Source organism: Cololabis saira, chromosome 14 (genome assembly GCF_033807715.1).
Source record: "Cololabis saira isolate AMF1-May2022 chromosome 14, fColSai1.1, whole genome shotgun sequence".
In the NCBI taxonomy this organism is placed as follows: domain Eukaryota; kingdom Metazoa; phylum Chordata; class Actinopteri; order Beloniformes; family Belonidae; genus Cololabis; species Cololabis saira.
The window spans coordinates 34,540,406-34,564,403 of NC_084600.1; the positions used below are offsets into that span (position 1 = coordinate 34,540,406).

At 36.5% G+C, this 23,998-nt stretch overlaps 2 protein-coding genes across 2 annotated transcripts; one reads left to right on the forward strand and one right to left on the reverse strand.

The window, feature by feature from the left end:
- Nucleotides 1-633: 633 nt before the first annotated feature.
- On the forward strand, nt 634-19,616 carry ube2b (ubiquitin-conjugating enzyme E2B (RAD6 homolog)). The gene is made up of 6 exons (XM_061740526.1): nt 634-794; nt 11,829-11,909; nt 13,118-13,143; nt 16,387-16,476; nt 16,837-16,925; nt 18,224-19,616. The coding sequence occupies exons 1-6, from the start codon at nt 751-753 to the stop codon at nt 18,350-18,352; spliced, it is 459 nt and encodes a 152-aa protein (XP_061596510.1). The 5' UTR covers nt 634-750; the 3' UTR covers nt 18,353-19,616.
- A 376-nt stretch (nt 19,617-19,992) lies between these two features.
- Nucleotides 19,993-22,162, reverse strand: cdkn2aipnl (CDKN2A interacting protein N-terminal like). Its single transcript, XM_061740527.1, has 3 exons — nt 21,909-22,162; nt 20,717-20,822; nt 19,993-20,636 (listed from the first exon to the last, which is right to left on the reverse strand). The coding sequence occupies exons 1-3, from the start codon at nt 22,118-22,120 to the stop codon at nt 20,628-20,630; spliced, it is 327 nt and encodes a 108-aa protein (XP_061596511.1). The 5' UTR covers nt 22,121-22,162; the 3' UTR covers nt 19,993-20,627.
- Between the last annotated feature and the right edge of the window lie 1,836 nt (nt 22,163-23,998).

Genomic DNA, 23,998 nt, shown 5'->3' on the forward strand with positions numbered 1-23,998 from the left:
ATTTCAGTTCGGCCTTTAAAAAAAAACTATCCAGTTAAATTGCGCCATCCGGATAGAGTGAATTTGGTTGTGGTTGTTTCAGATGTTCTTGTCCAGTTTTGTTCTTACATCCCTCAGATTCCTGCAACTAAACTTGGATGTACATTCCAATAAAGGTTAGGATAAATGATAACATGCCTCTGAAGTTTGACTTTTTGCACCATTACAATACTTATAGGCAACTAGTCATCATATCTTCTGCTCTCTGAAACACATGTTAATGCTCAATAGTACACATATATGGTTCTTTAATATATTTGCATTATACTAAGATGCATTCATTTTCAATGGCTTTTGTCCTTAATGGCTTTTTCCCCCCTTACATTACTTTTACTTTTATACTTTAAGTCGTTTTGAAACCAGTACTTTTATACTTTTACTTGAGTAAAAAACTTGAGTTGATACTTCAACTTTTACAAGAGTATTTTTAAACTCTAGTATCTATACTTCTACCTGAGTAATGAATCATTCATTACTCAGGTAGAAGTATGAATGTGAATACTTTTGACACCTCTGATTATTTGTTTCAATAGAAATACCACAGTGACGTCACCATAGCGACGTCACCGCAGTTTGTTTGTGTGTTTGGGGAGAAGAAGAAGAAGAAGAAACGGCTGCAAGCGGAAGAAGCACCGGATTTGATTTCGGCTCATATTCGCTTTGTGCTACTGGCTCGTTTTTCCTCCGTAAAAACATAACAGCTCCCGGATCATGTCCACACCGGCAAGGAGACGGCTTATGAGAGATTTTAAAAGGTACAGTTGCGATTCAGCGGACACTGAACGTGTATTTTTCAGGTGTAGCCTCGGTAGCCGACGAGGCTGTCGCTGGGTAGCTTAGCGTTAGCTCCCGATGAAAACAACACGCTCATATAGGGTTGCCACCCGTCCCGTAAAATACGGAATTGTCCTTTATTTAAGAAAACAAATTTGCGTCCTGTATTGAACTAATACGGACACATATTAAGCTCTTATTTATTGATGTCATAATATACAGGTGAAGATTGGAAAATTTGAATATATTGCAAAACGTCATTCGTAGTAAATTCAACTAAAGGTGAAACAAAGATATTATTTCCCCACTACATGCAAAGTGAGATATTTCAATCCTTTATTTGTTATGATTTTGGTGATTATGGCTCAGTTTATGAAAACCCCAAATAAAAAATAAATTAGAGAATATTTTATGAAATCAATAAACAATTCCATCATCAAAATTATAACAAATAAAGATTTAACATATCTTGCTTTGGATGTAATAAGACTAGGTAAGATATTAGTTTCACCTTTTAAGTTGAATTATTGAAATAAATTAACTTTTACACCATATTCTAGTTGAATTATTGAAATAAGTTAACTTTTACACCATATTCTAGTTGAATTATTGAAATAAATTAACTTTTACACCATATTCTAGTTGAATTATTGAAATAAGTTAACTTTTACACCATATTCTAGTTGAATTATTGAAATAAGTTAACTTTTACACCATATTCTTCACCTGTAGGCTATATTATACATTGGCTGATGTGGACATACAGAGCCTAGGACGCTATTTCAGTTGCTAGTATGGTTGGCTGTCTGTACAGTCATGCAAGTTCAATGCTATTAAAGCACTTTAAACTTTAAATCAAAGCATTTAGTTTTTTCATATAAAATAAACACATTTTTATGCAGTTTAGAAGTTTTGGGGCTTTTTTTTGGCTCATGCGCTGCTGAAATCGGGGCGTCCCCCTATTTCTATTTCTGAAAGGTGGCAACCCTACGCTCATAACAAACCTACGTCCTGGCGCTGCCTTTCTCCACATTTGGCACATTATGGACACATTTAACAGTTTTACCATCACAGTTGTAAGTGTGTGTGTGAGTAGGCGGGGGATGGCGGTAGTCTGAGGTAGATTCAGCCTTTTGGGGTAAAAACATCTCGATTTATGATGTGTCTTGTATTAGTGGCAATGATTATCAGCTGAAAGTAAGATAGATGTCATAATTCAACGCAGTCCTGTAGGTAAATGGGCTGGAGGGGGAAAAAAAACAGATGGCATTTTAGGCTCAGTATTAGCAGCAAAGCTTATAGAGGAACAACTTTGTGATTAGGTGAAGCTCAAGTTCAAACTTAACATCAATTAACGAGCTCCTGCACCCCCTTCCAAGTGCCTTTTCATTTATAGTGCTTGCATAGACGTATGTCTTCATCATTTCCATCTGTTTAACATGGGTCAAAGACGTATAAGGCCTTTGAGTAGCCCATTTTTAAAATACTTAAAATAAAGATATTTTTGGCCATTTTCCAAACATTTGAAATGTAGTGTACACATACATGTATGTGAAAACTTCAAAGAAAGGTATTTTAGTGTTTTTAAACCTTTAAACCGTCATTTGGGGCGACCATTTATCTCAAAATTAATAGATTTCCATAACAAAATTTATATTTTAATAAGTATCAGTAATTAAATTAACTGTTCAAGAAAGATAGACACATTTTTCCTTTCATTTTTTGAAAACCATTTTTAAATACTTCCATAATGGCAGTGTCACCCTCTTACTTACTCTTGATTTAAAATGTGTACAAGGTGTATCCACTTATGCATGCTATACCAATAATTCATATTTGAACCAAAACTGATAGACATTCAATTTTGAATTTGATACAGAATTGCCATTTGTTGGTTACCCCACATGACAGGTGGTCACCCCACATGATGCTTTCAAGTTTAATCAAATATAACAGGCTAACAGTTAGCTATATGATCTAAGCTAGCTACTTCTCACCACATATCACTAACAAATTTACCTTCAAAATATAGATTTGCAAATAAAAAGAATTATTTACAGTTTTAGGGTGGTCACCCCACATGATATCAAAATGTGACGTATACACTGCAGCAGTTAGAGGATTTATTTGTAAAGGAGAGAGAGACTACTGACCTGCAGGTTGTCTCTCTGGGACCCTCATGGAGTAACTGGCTGATGCAACATCCTCTTTGAGATGATTGTCAATATAAAAGTCCCTCAATTGTATTTTTTTCATGGTCACCCCAGATGATAATTCAGACAATGAACATATTCGGACAAGATTAGTTTGTGTATTATGATTGAAATGTGTGTACAAATGTTCCATAACTTTGTCAATAAATCTAAAACAAGTTGGAAAGTATGCCCAATAGGGCAAGCATTATTTTTAAATTGTTTTAATGTGATTTAAAACCAGTTGTCCAAACAGAAGTCAAGGCCGGACGGTCACCCCACATGATGTTTTCACACTTCAGATGGCAGAAAATGACCAATAACCAACATGTTTAAATAAAATAAGTGGGCACATGTAGAAGGAACGTATTAGACATACATGTTCAGGGCTGTACAGTGCGACAGTTTTCATCGCATTTGCGAATAAAAATCATCCGGTGCGAAGAGAAATATGTATCCACTCGCATTTGTGCGAGTGAGTTGCGCTGGGGTCATGTTAAAAAAAGTGTGAAAATCAATACACCAGCCTTTCTCAACCCGGGTGTCGCGGCACCCTGGGGTGTCGTCAAAAAAATTACCTATTCTGACATTTCATATATAAATACCGTATTTTCGCAACCATACGGCCGGGGCGCCGTGTGGAAAGGCTATTAATATTATTAATACATCCATGATCCGACCGCGCGTGGCGACTGCGCCTCGACAAGCGGACCAAAATCTTACTCCGCTCAGAAGAAAGTAGGACCTTTTTGCGGTCCCGATCACGGGACTCTAGCGGGGTTTTGAGCTCTGAACTTTTAAGTCTGGTGTAGAGTTAAGCCTTACCTTATTAAATTAAACCTTTTTCGGCTCGTGAGTAGGATAAACATGGGGAAACTTCTGCTGAGTTTGAGAGTACTTTACTGTCCGCTCAACAGTGTAGGATTTTAGAACATCAACACAGCAGCTAGTGCTGTATCACTCCGCCCAATCTAAAACAGACTACCGTAATCACTACAGATAAACTGACTAGTGTCCTTATAGTCCCTGATTTACATCAGAATATAAAGAATATATTTATAACATAATGAACCCTGAATTACCAAAATAACCTTAACAAAAATAAATCTCCTCTTACACTTATAAGGTGAGCATGAATCAATCTTTTTTTATTATGTAAAATTGTATGTATTTATTTACTTTTATTTATTTATTTAATTTTAGTTGTTAAATTTCTGGAAAAGAAAAAAGTCAAATCATACATGAGAGAAACTATTCAGTTTGTGGCTAAATATTTTTACTTGTATAAACTGAAGATCATAATGCAAACCTGACATTTACTTTTAGTTCAGTTTGTGGAAAATGGTTGGCCTGTCTTTCTCTTTAAAACTTAAACATTTATAAAGCATTACAAACTGTAACAATAGGGCAAACGCACAGTATTGTTTTGTATTTTGTGTCTTTCAAATAAAAGACAATTTTTTCCAGTCATATGTTCCTCATTCAAGGTTGTTAAAAAAATACTGCTATAATATCGTATCGTTATCGTGACCTCAGTATCGTGTATCGTTATCGTGAGATTAGTGTATCGTTACACCCCTACTAACTGTCCACCCGGGTGTGCTAGTAAATTTTTATTTGTGCTACTAAAATTTTTAACTTGCTAGCACCAGTGCTACCATTCAAAAAAGTAAGCGTACAGCCCTGATGTTATATTTTTTATTAATTTTTATGTTTATTATTAGGTAAAAAGTTCCATCGGACAGAAAAAGTAAGCGTCACGTCTTTGACCCACATCTGTCATGCTGTGCGGGTTAAGGGAACATGTCTCCTTACTTTGAAGAGTCAAATCAGTAGCCCATGAGATCAAATATTTAGACATAGTAATAGATTCACAACTCGCATTTAAAACCCAAGTTAAAAAAGTTGTGAATAGAAATACATTTAATCTGGTAAATTTTAAACACATCAGGAATAATCTAACAACTGAGGCTGCAAAGTTATACATCAACGCCATGATTCTCTCGCACATGAACTACTGTCTTACCAGCTGGTCGCAGACAGGTAGGACCGCATTACAATCAGTGGAAAAACTCTATAAGCAGGCTTTGAAAACATTGGATAAAAAGTCTAATTTATATCATCATTTTAATATTTTAACTAAATATGTTTTTTTTAAACTGGGGAAATATGATTAAGCTTGCAGACATTTTACTTGTTTATAAAATCCTTCATGGTCTGGCGCCCCCTCCACTCAATGAGTTTATTAAGCAAAATCAAAACTCATTTACCAGAGCTGCCACCAGAGGAGATTGTAAAACTGCACATAGAAAAAGTGCCTTTGGGCAGTCAGCCTTTTCCTATCGAGCAACTCATACCTGGAACACTATACCCGTACAACTAAGGAACATCACATCTCTTCATTCATTCTCTAAAAACATAAAACAGTGGTTACTGGGTAATCAAACATGCTGTCATAATCTGGTATAGAGCTCAGCTTATTGTTTTTATACCTGTTTGTGTGCTATAATTCTTTTATGTTGTTTGTCATTATTCGGAATGTCATGGTTTTACTAATTGTTTGTACTCTTTGTTTTAGGGTTTTAGTGTGTGTTTTTCAAGGTTTTTACATATGCCATCAACCTGCCAGGGACTGCAGATGTAAATTAGCCTCTATGGCTAAATCTGGCACATTTACATGATGGACTCAAGTGCTCATGTCAATCAATGTGCGTTGTCCCTTTTAAATAAATAAATAAAGAGTCAGACCTGACATGGAGCTGCTTGTTATACCTGCTATCCTCAGTCTGTTGCCTTGCTCCATATGGTATCCCACAATGTGACTTTGTTGTGGACACACACCTGCCATTGCAGGGGGGGAATGGTAAGGCATTCTGAGCAGATAGGGTGTCACTGTAACTCTACTCTGTTGTGCCTGTCCTCAGGTGGTAAACTGTAACACCGAGGCAAAGAAAACACAATGGTTCAAGCCTGAATCCACCTGTGTGTCCACATCAAAAACTGCTGATTAATTTAGTATTGAATAATAATATTTGACCTTACTAATGATGTAATCTGTACTTGCACCATAGATGTCTTGAAGCTGAGCAGCTGAAGTCTGTGATGTTTAGAACCACATTATGATTCTCTTTGGTGAAGATTTTTCTTTTTCATGTTTATTCAGGAATGGGTCACTTTCTTATTCAAACCGGTTTTAAGTGGTAGTTTTCACAGTGAAACTAAAACTGGTTTTAGGTGGTAGTTTTCACAGTGAAACTAAAACTGGTTTTAAGTGGTAGTTTTCACAGTGAAACTAAAACTGGTTTTAAGTGGTAGTTTTCACAGTGAAACTAAAACTGGTTTTAAGTGGTAGTTTTCACAGTGAAACTAAAAGACCTAATGCTTCAGGACATTCAGTTTCTGTCCTGATCATTATCACTCTTCAGAGTAACTTAACGATGATCTGTAATCTAGCTGGGCTTGGTTATATTAAATAGGATCAATACGTTCCTCTGTGTTGAATGCAAGTCTGTAGCCATTGTTGTTGCACCTTTTCTTTATCATTTCTAAAAGACTTCCGTCGCATGCACAGCAGTTAAAACCTATATGCGATCATTTATGAACATGTTTATTGAAGAAGTGGTTAGTAGCTGACTATGTCATTCTGTTAAGTACCATAAATATTACACTGCGGTTTTATAGAGTTTGGCTTGATGTGTTTAGATCTCATTTTATCTACCCAACAGTCTGGAAAAGAATCCAAGATATTCTTTATACACACCTAAAATCAAAAGCTTTTATCATTTCATGATAAATGTGTACTTATACTTTTGATTTAAAAAAGATAATAATGGAATTGAATTGCGTGATGAATAATAAGTGTGGATAATCAATGCAGTGCAGTTTCTGATTATTTACATACATATAACCACTACACAGATCTGTCCTTTATTTCCCACGGATCCACAGTCTGAGTCTATCCTAGCAGACAAGTTAAGTGGTGCATTAGTCCACAAACAGAAAGCTTGGGCAGATTACTGTAAAGGAGGTTAATTGCAGTGGGTCTGTCTGCAGCAAAGGACTTAGATATAGATCTCAACAAAGCCACATAAATCACCCTACCTTGTTTTATAGCTGCAAGCTCATGTTAAACTAGCTGTTAAAGTAACTATTAGATTTGTAGTGTTTGACAATTCTTAGACTTTCGGTGCGTCCGAAATGCCATACTAAACAGTATATACTAAAAAGTATACTTAAATTCGGCACACTTTTGAGTAAATATCAGTAGTGTGCATTAATTCGGACGTACTATTAAGAGCGCACACGTCACTTCCTGCCGTTAGGAGGAAGTGACGCAGCAGCAGTAGCAGCACACCGCTCCGCTATTTCCCGTTTATCCTGCCCGAAAAAAGATGACATTATATAATATTATTATATACAAATATTATATAATAATATTATTATACTTAATATTATACTTATGACATATACGTATCACTTAGCAACCAAACACCGCTGCATTGCATTGTGGGAAGTTTCTGCTCGGCTAGTGTCCACAAAGATCTTCTATACACAAGATAGCGCATTGCCGTTACTGGCAATGGTTTGAAATTGTATACACTTCCGGTCTCCTGAGTGGGCGTGGCCGCCCCTCTCCCCACATCGTTTTGGAACATACAACACTAGATACAGTACAACTTTCTTCCAAAAATACTTAAATAATAAAAATAACAGTATTATTAAGCGAAGAAGCTAGTTTTATTTTAGTTTTAAACTTAATTTTATCCGATGGGAAAATGATGAGAGCCAAATCTCGCGAGAGTGTGTTGCTCAGACAGAGACAGGTCTCAAACAAAGTTCATTTTCTCCTAATCTGTCGGTCTGAAAATTGCCATTTTGGTGTCAGAATGTTCAGAAGGTTTGTGGCTTTTGAAAAATGGGTCCCATATTTACTTAGGTTACTATGGGGCGAAGGAATTGGTAATAATCTGTGCTCACGTTCACTTTTCCCATAGGACTCAATAGACTCAGGACCTACTTCCGGTCTCCTAAAGGGGTGTGGCAGTCACGTGACACAGACACAGCAACTCGAACCTTAGTGGGCTGTCTCGGTTTATAGAACGTCTCTGGTGTCCATCAATCCCCACTAATACATTTCTCCGGAATGAGTATGGATAGCGCATACTATTGTGTATGTACTTAATGTTTCGGACGTACTAAAAAATCTTGCATACTCATTTTTTTGCATGCTCATTAGGGTGGAAGTGTGCAATTTCGGACGCAGCCTTTGTCTTTTTGTGTTGTTGAGCTAAAGCAAGATGTAATACTGTGATGTGAGTAAACTAGTTTATTCAAGTTCCTCACTTCAACACACAATCTTCATTTCTGATGTGGGTTCAATCTACCTGAAGTCTGTTTGAAGGGCTGATGCTACTAAGTAACCTATGAAACTAAAGACTGGTGTTGGACACTTAATTTAAATTGCTGACTTCTGATCCCAGTGTTTTTTATTTGTTCACGCCCTTGTTGCTAGGCAACTGTTACTGTGGCATTCTCCACTGCACAACAGTGATCATTTGTCAATTGAACAGCTCTGGGCAGTTTTCTCTTTGGAACTTCACACAATTATTTCCTCTTGTGGTGAATTTATCTGTGATCGTTTTAGCATTTTTGTAAGCAGTTGCTTGGATTCTGTGTAAACAAAACCCCAAGCAATTAGAAAAAAAAATGCACATAAATCCTTCTAAAATCCAGTAACTCGCATTGTCATGCACTTCAACATTTTAAATGCCTCTGTTTAGGAGAAGAGGATAAATAAAATACATGGAATTGGCTATGGTATCAATGGGCAAAAGGATCTGTCATGAACATGGTTTTTGTTACTGTTGTTTTGAATTGTTCAGATATCTAGCTCCAATTATTTGCAGAAAAAGGATTATTAATGACAGTCATTTTTAAGGATCTAATCTTTAGATATCTTCAGGGTTTATAAGATGTAATCATCAAATTATGAATAATTTCTTACAGTGTTTTGAGCTTTTTTGAACACATTTTACTTTTGGTGTAGTTCATAACAGTGACTGATATTGTAAAAATACTTTCTTACAGCCCTGTCGGTGGAGACAGAAGTGTATGTGCACATATCAGAAGAATAATCCTTAAAAATGTAACCACATTCTTGAACAGTCATAATATTCCTTTCCTTATTAAATAAATCAACAAGTACAAAAAAACTCTTGTAAGGCATGAGTTCTCTGGTTTGATGTATGTAATTGATTGTTAATGTTATTTTTTAGAATATTTGTTTGAATAAAAATGCGTTCCCTTACTGAAGGGAAACTTTGCCAGGGTCTCAGGGTTTTTTAAGTCTTAGTCAACTGTAAACAACTTGTAAGCTGTTGCCACGGTTACTGATCTTAACAGATGTGATAGGAGTGAAGTGGGAAATCCTTCACGTTGACAGTATCCAGACTGTATTTACACTAAGCTGCCAGTAACACAGTGCCACACAAGAGACGTTTCTGTTGTCTGAGCAGCTCTCCCACTCATCCAACTTTCTGTCTTTCACTTTGTCTTTGACTGGGATTTGTCCTATGTAGAATAATTTGTAATTGTTAAAACTGTGGTTAGCACTGTGTTAAGATTGAAGCTCCTAGAATCCTGCCACCATCAGGTTTTATATAAAGGCTAGTTGTTAAACTTAATCAAACTCATCCCAAACGTACGCTTTTCTCATCTCAATTAGCATTAACTGTGTTCTATTTATACTTGCTCTCAGAGTGTTCAATAGAACACGATAACAGTTTCCCCCTTTGAATGATAGTCCTGACGCCATCACCAGTGTTGCTACGCTGTTTGCATCTAATTGCTTCTGCTGCTTGTCCTGTGTGGGGTTTAAACAGGATATGAAGCTTCAAAATAAATAGCAGTTGCTGGACTGAGAACTCAGATTCTAAGTAATTGCATTTACCTGTAAAGAGAAGAGGAAGGAAAGGGGAGGGGGCGGAGGGAGAAGATGCTGGGTGTCCAGAGCTTATTTCCGTTTAATTTAAGTCATCAATATGTGATTAAGATCAGTGATGGAGAGTAACGCAACAAACATCTATTGATGGCTCCGGCAACAGTGGTTCTCAATTATTTTCTGATTTGGCTTGAAAAAGATGAATCCTTTATTTTTTTTTTATCTTTATGACAAGGTGATCACAATGACACATTCATACCAGTTTTATTTCCACTTTTGTCACGTTCGAATGAGTAAAATTGCCACCAGAAAACTTTGACAACCTTCCGTTATCAGTTATCAGTTATTATAACAAAATATATTAAAGACTACATTCACTTCATCCAAACACGGGCCAGTACTGTGGCAATTTTTCTGCTTGTTCCGAGCAAGAAAGCATCATTATGACAGTAATATTAGCCACATTTGCTGTGCAGAATTTATGATCAATATGGGCCCACAGTCTATATTGTGAGTGCTACAATAATCATGCATAATCATGTGCTTATCTTGTAGTTTACTACTCAGTTTACTTTTCACATGACCAAACTGAGTACCCAAACCTTTATGATCTTTGTTCAGATAGATCATGACAGCGATAGTCAGGGTTCATCTCTGGTGAAGGTCGACTTAGTGGCTTAGCGTCAAACACCAGCAGGGCTGTGTTCCCTGAACATACAGTCTCGGTACAGTTGAGTATCAGACGAGAGTTCACAGCTGCTTCTGTCAACTGGAATGTGACAGCAAGATGTGAAGTGTTTTTTCATACACCAGCTCACATTTTGACTGATAATTACCTTGCAGTGAAGACTTGTTACTAGGGGTGGGTATTGGGAAGGACCTCACGATACGATACGCATCACGATACTTGAGCTACGATACGCATTGCGATATCCCGATTATGCGATATCCCAATTATTATATTCTACATAGTTCACCGAAAAATGTAAAAATGCATTACACATCTGAAAATCCAAGTTATATGTACATCAGATGATAGTGATGGATCTTAAAATCCGAGTTTCACGTTCATCAGATTATAGTGACAATTCATGGGACAAACTGAGTCAAAACAATGTTTTATTATAACTATACAAGCTAAAGTTACAACATATTTGTATATGTTTTTCATATTATTTACATCATATGAAATTAACATTAAATTTAGTATGAGGTTGCTTTAATTATGTGGCAAATGATAATAAACACAAGAAAGATGGTACTAAAACCAAGGACAGGCACAGTGATCAGTCAGTATAGATATAAATCCATAAATAAATAAACCTCTGTCCATTATTTTTCATTTTTTAAGGACAGGCAATTGTGTTATATAAAAAAAAAATTATAAAAAAAAACAAAACGTGAAATAAAACTTGAGCTTAGTGCAGGGCCCTCCCAGGGTTGGTAGAGAGTGACAATGCCCAGGACTGTCACTTAGGTAGGAGCACTGGGTGATAGAATGGGAAAAAATCGGGGATAAAAAAAATAAATAAATAAAATTTAAAAAAAAAAATCGATATTCAAATTTTGAATATCGATATTGAATCAGCTGGAAAAGTATTGCGATATATTGCCATATCGATATTTTTGCCCACCCCTACTTGTTACACTCTCACTCATTTTTTACTCTCCCTCCGTTTAACCCCTTTCTCTTCTGATTCATGTTTTTTTTTGGCTCTCTCAATTCGATTTTTGCTTTAATTTTTAAATTTTCCCTGCATTCACTGTCACCCTCTCCATTGTTTTTCAGTGTCTCCCTGCCTTTGTGATGCCATGTCTCCTTTCACCGCCCCTCTCCTTGCCTGTCTTTTCTTTGTCCCTAATGCCTTTTTTCTTTTACTCAGGCTTCAAGAAGATCCTCCTACTGGCGTGAGCGGAGCGCCGTCAGAGAACAACATCATGCTTTGGAACGCTGTTATTTTCGGGTGAGTCATGCATTAAATTTGACTCTGCTACTGTCTTTATTGTGCCTCTATGATGCACAGACTCTGCAACCCACTCATGGCATTTCACTCTCATTCGCCCTGTCCATCTGCTTCCTCAAAGAATAAAAATAAATAAAAAAAATCTTGATTGTTGCACAAAACAATCTGAAAAAAGTATGTAATAACAGTCGGTTGCATGTTGAAGAAAAAGGAATTGAAGGGTTAGTGGAAAAATAAATGAAAGTGTTGATGCAGACCTTTATTTACAGCTCAACTGTGACTCAATCATGAGAACTTAACATAATCCATTGTGGAGCATTAGTGGTATGAAGTTATACTTGGTAAAGCAAACAAAAACATAAGTGAAAAATGTGATTGTAGCTGTTTTAATTGCCCCCTACTAGGGCTGGGCGATATATCGAGATTTTAATATATATCGATATATTTTCAAACACGATATGGTACGAGACAATATCGTTTATATCGATTTAAAAAAAATAAATAAAAAAAATAAATAATTTTTTTTTTTTTTTTTTTACATTTTTTTTTTATGATTTTGATATAGCTTATTTTGTGACAAATTGACTTGGATGTTTTATTTGAGATTTGCACAAATGTTTTGTTATTTGCACAACTGTCAACCTCAGTGGAAAAGTCTGCCTGTTACTGTCTACATTGTATTAATTGCACAGTGTATTTTAATTTAATTGTTATGCAGGAAAGGGATATTTGTTTTATTTTATTCAAGAAGCATTTTTATTCTATATATGCAGGCAGTTTATTTTTATTTCATTTGTTTTTCTACATTTTGATATTGTGCAGACCTCTGTTAATAAAGGAACCTGTCTGACATTTGCCACGAGGCTTTGTATTAAAACTGACAGTTTTTTTTAAGGGTTTGCCTCAGAAAAAATGAAGCTAACAGAGATGCTAACAGAGATGCTATGCTATAATGCTTTGGGGGAAACCCCAATTAAGGCACAGAAAAAATATCGAGATATATATCGAGTATCGCCATTTAGCTAGAAAATATCGAGATATGACTTTTGGTCCATATCATCCAGCCCTACCCCCTACCAAACAAGATGAATGTGAAGAGCTGTAGCCCTTAAAGTACAGCCTGTATTGGTCATATTATACACTACTGGAGCTTTGCGTGGCGATTTACAGTATGTAGTATTAATGTTATTCTCTCTGTACCTTTGCAGGCCAGTGGGAACACCATTTGAGGATGGTAAGTTATACATTTTGATTCAACATGTGGATACAATTCACGTTTTCCATGGTCTGGATTTGATGGAGCTGTTTTATAGAAATGAATTATTCAGTCAGCATCCTACAATCTTCTGGCAGGTGTATTGCAAAAATGTTGATGAGACCCATTGATGATGCAGGCCAAATGAGTCCTATACTTATTTACAACTCATATTCTGAGGGGAAAAAAACACATCATGTCAGTTTTTGTTGTGACACAAAAGGAAAACAGTTTTAATTTTCCAAGAAATCTAAATACAAAATCTCAGATTTAAGTAGCATTTTGGGAGTTGGTTGCAGGTAACCATGTGCAATCTTTTGGACAGATTTAGCATTTCAAATTGTCTTTTAGTCCCAGATCATAAATGTCACCTATAACTGTCCAGTTCTGTGGTTGAGGTCCTAAATCTGTTCCCCAAAACAAATGCAGGTACAGCCAGACACAAAGGGATATCTGTACTGCAAAATAAACATACTGAATTGGAGATGTTAATCAGTTAATCTCCTGTAAGACTGGACTTGCTCCTAGCCATAAGTCATCAATGCAAAATAATCCTGAATGCAGCAAAATTAGAAAATCCTCAACAGGATTACATTGTATTGTCACACTAATAAATGTAAACACTATTCTATAAATTCAAATACGTAAATCTTCCAGGTTCAACTCTGGATGTAAAAACATCGAAGTATATTGTTTAGCTACATAATCACTGACTTTTTTTGTTAGTTTATTTTTCCCCTCCTCAGTGGCTAATGAATAACCAAACACTATTTTGTTTTTGTTGATCACCTGTAAACATGACAAACTATTTTCTAGATTGTTTGAGAATAACTGGAAACAGAGGAAATGTGTGGCATGGTTTTTTTTCTTTTTTTTTTCTTTTTTTTCAATTCATCAAGTTTTATGTATAATGGGAACATCAACTTTTGTTGTTTGAATACCTTTTAGATAAATAGATACAGTTGTATGAAAAAGTTTGGGCACCCCTGTTCATTTTCAAGATTTTCCTTTATAAATCATTGGTTGTTGGGATCAGCAATTTCAGTTAAATATATCATATGGCAGACAAACACAGTGCTATTTGAGAAGTGAAATTAAGTTTATAGGATTTACAGAAAGTGTGCAATAATTACTTAAACAAAAGTAGGCAGGTGCATAAATCTAGGCACCCTTGTTGTTTTATTGATTTGAATACATTTAGCATTAATTATTGGAACACAACAGTTGTTTGTTCAGTTCATTGACCCTTCACCTACATACACAGGTGAAGCCAATCATGACAAAGGGTATTTAAGGTGGCCTGTTGTAAGTTGTTCACCTCTTTGCATCTTCTTAGAAGAGTGGCAACATGGGAGCCGCAAAACAACTATCAAATGACCTGAAAACCAAGATTGTTCAACATCATGGTTTAGGGGAAGGATACAAAAAGCTAGCTCAGAGATTTCAGCTGTCAGTTTCCACTGTAAGGAACATAGTGAGGAAATGGAAGACCACAGGCACAGTTCTAGTTAAACCCCGGAGTGGCAGGCCAAGAAAAATCTCAGATAGGCAGAGACGAAGGATGGTGAGAACAGTCCAAGTCAACCCACAGACCAGCTCCAAAGAGCTACAACATGATCTTGCTGCAGATGGTGTCACTGTGCATCGTTCAACTATTCAGCGCACTTTGCACAAGGAGATGCTGTATGGGAGAGTAATGCGGCGGAAGCCTTTTCTGCGCACACGCCACAAACAGAGTCGCTTGAGGTATGCTACAGCACATCTTGACAAGCCAGCTTCATTTTGGAATAAGGTGCTGTGGACTGATGAAACTAAAATCGAGTTATTTGGACATAACAATCGGCGGTATGCATGGCGGAAGAAGAACACGGAATTCCAAGACAAACACTTGCTACCCACAGTCAAATTTGGTGGTGGTTCCATCATGCTGTGGGGCTGTGTGGCCAGTGCAGGTACTGGCAATCTCGTTAAAGTTGAAGGTCGCATGGATTCCAGTCAGTATCAGCAGATTCTTGCCAACAATGTTCAAGAATCAGTGACAAAGTTGAAGCTGCGCCGGGGCTGGATACTTCAACAAGACAACGACCCTAAACACTGCTCAAAGTCTACTAAGGCATTCATGCAGAGGAACAGGTACAACGTTCTGGAATGGCCATCTCAGTCCCCAGACCTGAATATTATTGAAAATCTGTGGTGTGATTTAAAGCGGGCTGTCCATGCTCGGAAACCATCAAACCTGACTGAACTGGAGATGTTTTGTAAAGAAGAATGGTCAAAAATACCTTCAACCAGAATCCAGACCCTCATTGGAAGCTATAGGAAGCGTTTAGAGGCTATTATTTCTGCAAAAGGAGGATCTACTAAATATTGATGTAATTTTTCTGTTGGGGTGCCCAAATTTATGCACCTGCCTACTTTTGTTTAAGTAATTATTGCATACTTTCTGTAAATCCTATAAACTTCATTTCACTTCTCAAATAGCACTGTGTTTGTCTGCCATATGATATATTTAACTGAAATTGCTGATCCCAACAACCAATGATTTATAAAGAAAAATGTTGAAAATGATCAGGGGTGCCCAAACTTTTTCATACAACTGTATACAGGACTGTCTCAGAAAATTAGAATATTGTGATAAAGTCCTTTATTTTCTGTAATGCAAAAATGTCATACATTCTGGATTCATTACAAATCAACTGAAATATTGCAAGCCTTTTATTATTTTAATATTGCTGATCATGGCTTACAGCTTAAGAAAACTCAAATATCCTATCTAAAAAAATTTGAATATTCTGGGAATCTTAATCTTAAACTGTAAGCCATAATCAGCAATATTAAAATAATAAAAGACTTGCAATATTTCAGTTGATTTGTAATGAATCCAGAATGTATGACATTTTTGTTTTTTTAATTTCATTACAGAAAATAAAGAACTTCATCACAATATTCAAATTTTCTGAGACAGTCCTGTATATACGGATTGTCTTCTTTTATTATGCACACATCAATAATAAGTGATCAAGTGCGAGCTAACTCGTGCTTTTTGTCATTAGTCAGCCCCCTTTAAACATATCTGCATCAGTGAGGGACAGTTTCTTCCTCCACGTTGTGTGATATTTTCAGTTATGTTGTTGGTTTGGTGGTCATCTTTGACCTCCTGTCCTGCACATCTGTACTCTCCTTGACTACCAGTATTCACTCTTGGCCGCCTGATCTCTGCAGGAACATTTAAGCTGCTGATAGAGTTTTCAGAGGAGTATCCAAACAAGCCCCCCACGGTTCGGTTTGTCTCCAGAATGTTTCATCCTAATGGTAAGTGGTGTTCAGTCCAAGCATGCTTGAACGCTGCCAACGCCGAGGCCACATTTACTTTTTAAAAACTGTTCTTTTGAAAGGCATGTGGTGCACGCAGTTTCTTTCTTCTCATCTCCTCACTCTGTCCCAGTGCACTCAAGTTTTTGTTTTTTGTAGCCGTTGTGTTACTACTGGCCTCATACATTAACCAAAAAATGATTTGTCTGCATTAACATGTTAAATGTGTACAGTTAATGTGTTTCAGGAGCTGCCCCGGGCTTTCTAACCAAGCTTAGAGGAATGCCTGCACATAAACAGTTACTTGTGTTGTGATTCTGATATGTTGTCTGATGCTTTCTTTCCTCCTTTGTTTACCAGTTTATGCAGATGGCAGTATATGTTTAGACATTCTTCAGAACCGCTGGAGCCCAACATACGATGTTTCATCCATACTCACTTCAATCCAGGTTTGTGGTTTTGACTGGCTTCTGCTTCAGTTTAACTTGCAATAAATGTAGTCAAGCTTGAATAAATATTCCACTGATTTTGTCTTGTTCTCATGAATCATGCTAGAAACACACTGCATGCATGAAGGTAGCTAATAGGGGTGTAACAATATATCGTGCCACGAAATTTCGGGATACAAAAACGCCACGAAACGTGTCGTGGAGGTGAGAAACTGTATCGCGATATTGGGTTATTAATATTAATCCATTGTGTTGACTAGAAACGCGCATCCGACCGCGCGTGCCGACCGCGTCTCGACCGACAGACCAAAATCTTCCTCCGCTCAGAAGAAACTAGTACCGTTTTGCGGTCCCGATCACGGGACTCTAGCGGGGTTTTGAGCTCTGAACTTTTAAGTCTGGTGTAGAGTTAAGCCTTACCTTATCAAATTAAACCTTTTTGGGGTGGTGAGTAGGATAAACACGGGGACAACTTCTGCTGAGTTCCAGTGTACTTTAATGTCCCTCAACAGTGTAGGATTTTAGAACATCAACACAGCACCTAGTGCCGTACTGTGGCGTATCACTCCGCCCAATCTAAAACAGACTAATCACTACAGATAAACTGACTAGTGTCATTATAGTCCCTGATTTACATCAGGAATATAAAGAATATATTTATAAAATAATGAACCCTGAATTACCAAAATAACCTTCTTAACAAAAATAAATCTCCTCTTACACTTATAAGGTGAGCATGAATCAATCTTTTTTATGATGTAAAATTGTATGTAATTATTTACTTTTATTTATTTATTTCATTTTAGTTGTTAAATTTCTGGAAAAGAAAAAAGTCAAATCATATATGAGAGAAACTATTCAGTTTGTGGCAAAATATTTTTATTGTAACTGAACTGTAACAGAAGATGCATAATGCAAACCTGACATTTACTTTTAGTTCAGTTTGTGGAAAATGGTTGGCCTGGCTTTCTCTTTAAAACTTAAACAGTTATAAAGCATTACAAACTGTAACAATAGGGCAAATGCACAGCATTGTTTTGTATTTTGTGTCTTTCAAATAAAAGACCATGTTTTCCAGTCATATGTTCCTCGTGCAAGGTTGTTAAAAAAATACTGCTATAATATCGTATCGTTATCGTGACCTCAATATCGTGTATCGTACCGTATCGTGAGATTAGTGTATCGTTACACCCCTAGTAGCTAACGCTATCAAGATTCCACCCACTCCAACCTGCACTGCAATCAGCTCTTTGGGTTTGAATATTAATCATACCAAAACATAATCTATCTCTCTGCAGTCGTTGCTGGACGAGCCAAACCCCAACAGCCCTGCCAACAGCCAGGCTGCACAGCTCTATCAGGAAAATAAGAGGGAGTATGAAAAGAGGGTGACGGCCATCGTTGAGCAAAGCTGGGTGGACGTCTGAGCTCCTCTCGCTCCGTGCTCTTTGTTCTTCAACACCTTCTCTATATCATCCCCTGTACTTCCGCCTCTCACTTTTACCTCATTAAGGAAAATGGAAAAAAAAAAAACAGTAACTTTATTAAAATCCAAGTGCCACCGTGAAAAAGAACAACAAAATCTGACTGGACAGTAACTTGCTTGCCAATACATTTTAGGAAATTGGGGTGAGGTGGGGGGAGGGTTCCAATATATTCAATCTTACATTTGTGTTTCATGTCTTCAATTTTACTTTTTTTTTATTGCATGATGTGAGATAAGTTATTGATAAGAAGTGCTTGAGTTTTACAGAATATATTCTTTTTTTTTTTTTTTGAAAAGTATCTTTCTTATTTTTCTCGCTCATCTGCTGGTGTGCACACACTTTTTTTTTCCTGTTGTTGTTGAAAGGACACGTGACATTAATGACCAAATCAGTATATTTTGAAAGCCGTGGAGAAACCCATGAAATGCCTTTCAGAGTTTGTAGCATCATCATTTTCAGCTCCAACCACGGACGTATCCAGAACAATCCCCGGCCTGTTCTCGCCATCTGTTTTAAGAGCTACTGTAAGTTTGGGCTCACACACGTCACAGGCTGCAGCGCTGCTGATCAATCATGTCTCTCCGGCCGGCTGTGTCTGAGCATTTCTGTTTCTAAGTCAACGTAAAGATGCGGAGTAATCTGAACGTTTGTCGGAGCTACTCAGTTGTGCACCCACACCTTTATTTCCTTGCCAAAGTAAAGGACGCTAATGCTTTGCCCGTGACGCGTGTCAGTCCAAACAAAGTGACTACACTTTTGAGCCTTCTCTTAAAATGATCAAAAGATAAAAGCAGTGCAGTCCGGTGGATACACTTTGTTTTTAAGGTAAGGATTTACGAAGCAAATAGCTTAAAAAAAAAAAAAGACCACCCACTTGCAGTTTGAACCATTTTACATCAAGTGTTTCCCTAAATGCTTGAGTTGTTTTAATGCTGCATTTACCTGTTTATTTATTATTGATACCCTGTTAAAATTGCACTTGATCATAAAGTTGTAAATTAATCCAGTCCAACTCCAGATTAGTAATCCATCATTATCATCATCAAACAGAACTCTTCTTTTCCAGAACAGATAAGTCCATATTGTGGCTTGTGACTTGTGTCACCTAATAGGCAGAAGGGATATGTTAAGATTTTGAGAGTCAAAGAAAACGTATACTTAAAAAAATATGCTGTATAAAACATAATAAAACACATTTTTCAGACTTTGACAAATTCCTTCTTTTTTCCCCCCGGTGGTTAACCTTTTGTTTATTTACTGGTAACTGAAGGTCTATTCAGAGCCTTTCATTCTGGGATGTGATATTGAGGGCAAATATTCAGCATGGCATCTTTTTTTTTCTTTTTCTTCCAGATCTTGACATCTTGTAACATTGTTGTTTACAAATTTTCACCATGCTTCTGATTTACTCAGTTTCTTCTTAGAACAGTTTCCAACTTTCATTTGAGTTTATTTAAAAACAATTACAGCTCCGAATCAGAACCGATAACTCTCGTAATCTTGCCCATGTCCATTTCAATTGATTGAAATATTCAATAAATCAACATAAATGGTTCACACCTATGTGTTTTCCTTCACTTTATTTAAAATTTCAAAGATATGTACGCTGGGAAAAAAAAAATCCCAGTTGTAATTGTTGAATATTAAGAGCAAAACCTTGATAATGGCTAATCAGGGCTACAAATAAATTACTCAATTGAAATCAAGGTGAATTTTCAATTAATCCGGATTTAAATTTGAGGTTATATCACCCAGCTTTACTGAAGATTCATTTACTAAGCACAATTTGGGCAATCTAAAGACTAATAACAAGGTTCTGCTCCATTTTATCAAGATATTAACCAAATTCTTACAATAGAGGCACAACATAACTCACCAATTAGAAAACAAGTCCTTTATTCCAAGTCTCAAAGTGAGATTTTTCAAACATGTATTTGCATATTTCAAATATGCCCTAAAAACAATACTTACACTTAAAATTTAAAATGGATAAAAGATGAGTGAAACTCGCATTTTAAAAAGTCTGTGCTGTCTGTACAACGAAAAAGGCAGTTTTTCTACTTTTAACTTAAAAACAACAACAATGGTCCGTTGATTACAAAGCATTATAAAATCCATTTAAAAACAAGTGTTGTAAAATCATTAAAAGTGTCATCCTTGTAGACACAGGAAGATCCAGAATCCAATAACTGTTGATCCCAAATGACTGGTCCGGTCATCGACCCTGTGATGGAGCAGGAAACACATGAAGGATTTGTTTTTCCTGTCAGCACATTGTGCACCTGTGTTTGTCCATAAACATACCTGTTGGTTCTTCATGATCTCATCTCTGGTCTTGAAGACCGGTGCATCCTCCACCACGATGCCCTCAGCCATTTCCTTCACCTTCTCCAGGAGCTCTGCGCTGTACCTGCCACAGGTGAAAATCGGTTGTGTCAACACAAAAAAATAAAAACCAAACATGCCGTTTGCAATGTCTTGCACAGGATACACCCTCTCCATACTTTAAGAAAAGAGAAGAATAAAAAAAAGCTATACATCCAAGCGTTTGGGAGAATAAAAAATGATAGTTTAATCTTGTATGGTAATTTTTGTTGCACATAATCTATTAAAGTTCTATATAAATTGAGTGTAAAATGTATGAATTAGTTTTTGTAAGATGTATTTGAGATGCATCAACAACTATAATGAAGAGTCTGTTTACCTTTAAAAAAAAAAAAAATGAAGTACATACAGGACTCTCAGAAAATTAGAATATTGTTATAAAGTTCTTTATTTTCTGTAATGCAATTAAAAAAAAGTCATACATTCTGGATTCATTACAAATCAACATAAATATTGCAAGCTTTTTATTATTTTAATATTGCTGATCATGGCTTACAGCTTAAGAAAACTCAAATATCCTATCTCAAAAAATTTGAATATTCTGGGAATCTTAACTGTAAACCATAATCAGCAATATTAAAATAATAAAAAGCTTGCAATATTTCAGTTGATTTGTAATGAATCCAGAATGTATGACGTTTTTTTTTTAATTACATTACAGAAAATAAAGAACTTTATCACAATATCCTAATTTTCTGAGACAGTCCTGTATGTACTTAATTTAAAAAAATCATTATAGTTGTTGATGCATCTCAAATACATCTTACAAAAACTAATTCATACATTTTACATACTCAATTTATATAGAACTTTAATAGATTATGTGCAACACAAAATTAAACTATCATTTTTTATTCTCCCAAATACATACCAACAATTAACAATTATTAATCTTTATCTTAAGCCTCTTTGTTGTGTCCTTAAACGACCGAAGGGGGCAGCACTGAGCCCTCTTATGAGCTCATCATGACACGAAGAAGACGATGAGATATCTAGAAATAACATCAAAATATGACTTAATTCAATGGATATTCACCATTTCACTCATTTAAACGATGAGTAAAGTGGTGAATGTCCCTGAAAAGCGCTCCAGTGATGGAAACATTAGTACCTGCAGCCCATGAAGACGTTGTTGGACCAGACCATGGACAGGGACAGCAGCTGGTCCACGTTGCTTTCTTCAAAGTCGTTCATGTTCCGCAGGAGGAACTCCCTCCGGGCGTCCCAGTGCTTGCCGCTCTCCCAGTAGCCGCGGAACGTCTCCACCCGCTCCGCCACGTCTCTGTTTTGGAGAATAAAGTCTTCCACGTCGGCCGCAGACATCTTCCTCGCGGTCAGGGGTCAAAACAAAACAACGCGCTTCCTCCGAGAGCGGAAGTCGGTGTAAACACTTCGTCTTTGGCTCAAAGGGTTTTAAACAGCGCCTCACAGTGGTGGACCTGCGACATGACAGCTCAAATCATTTTTTTTTTTTTATATATATATATATATATATATTGAACAGAATATTTTAAACAAGAAAAACACACTTTATACAAAACTGCTAGTAGAGGAAATATAAGAAAAAAGAACATCCTGGAGGTTTTATGAACAAGAGACATATAAACAAGAATAAGAGACAAGTAAAGTCAATACAAAAGAAACAGTAAGGCATTTCAAAGCAAATAACATCGACATTTGGGTCATACAGGGAAAGGGGAAAAAAAATGCTTCTTTTTTTCTTTTCTTAATTTACATGGTTTTATGAACATTTCGTCATATAAAAAAAAAAAAAAGCCAGTGAGGCATGTTTTTGTTTATGATTGTTATGATTTGTATTACTGTATTTATCATGATTATTATTTAACTATTGTTCTTTGGTTTAAATATATATATATATATATATATTTTTTTTAGCATGTTCGAAATAAAGTTTTTCATTCATTCATTCATTCACATTTCAGAAAGAGACTTAAAATAAAAGATACTTTGATATATCGGTTAATATTTTTTTTTGCAGAGTTATTTGACTTAATATTTTTTAAAGAAACAAAAAAACTTTTGAAATCATTTATAAAAAATGGAAAGAGGGCTTCATTTTTCTCCACTTACAACAATGTATGTGGTATTTAGCCAGTAAGAGAATGACATTAACTAAGAAGGACACTGATTTGTCAATAGTATCTATATAAAAAATAATGTTAACGATTTCTAAATGAGCAGCTCAAAACATGTTAAAGGAAGGACTCTAAAGATATCTGGCATAGAGCATATAGAAAACTCAATAAGGGATGGAGACAGAAGCCCCTTTCACACAGCCAGTTCGAGGCGGGAACGTTGCGCCTTTAAGCCGCCTCGCTGTTCTGTGTGAAAGTCACGGAGGCGGAATGGGGGGGCCAAGTGGCCCCACCAATAAGCCGGCAGCGGAGGTAGTCACAGAGCCGTCCCAGAGACGAAACGGGGTCTGTGTGAATGACACAGCCGGCATGCCGCTGACATGACGGTCGGACTGACGCTGTCGTCACGCCTCTGATTGCGGAACGCCGGCATGCTGTGTGAATTTACAGACGGGAGCGGCGTTATGCCGGCGTTGTATGGTTCTGTGTGAACCAACAAAGGCGGCGTATTGGCAGGACTTCTTTACACCAATATTGCGGAATCTCTGTGTGAAAGGGGCTTGTAGATACACTACGCCAGCAAACAAACATCAGCTGCGTACAAACAAAAACACAAACACAAAATTATAAATTCCACTTATACATTACAGATCAAATTACAGATCCTTTCTCAGTTTCCATATAATTTGTCCTTTCTCTGTTTCCAGGCTCTCTTTATAAAGGTAGCTATAGAGAAAACCTCCTCTCTGAAAAACCATTCCAACTTAGCATCATCCTTAGTCCAAAACAACTCAGGTTTACAATCTTGCATTTTCTGAAATAAAAGCTGCCTGGCTTCATCATATAATGGAGAATTAAACAAAAAATGAAGTTCATTTTCAACAACATTTAAATCACAAACACTACATAATCTTTCCTCTTCAGGAACAGAGTTATACCTGTTTCTATGGCCAGAGGGAGAATCCCAGTTCACAATTGAGCACATAATGATATTTTATTTTATAGATATTTTATCTATCCAGGGGTAAAGTTGCTTAAGGTTCAGGACAATAAATATTCTTCATCAACCGGTAAGTTCTAAGTTTTGGTTTATGCCAGATGTCCC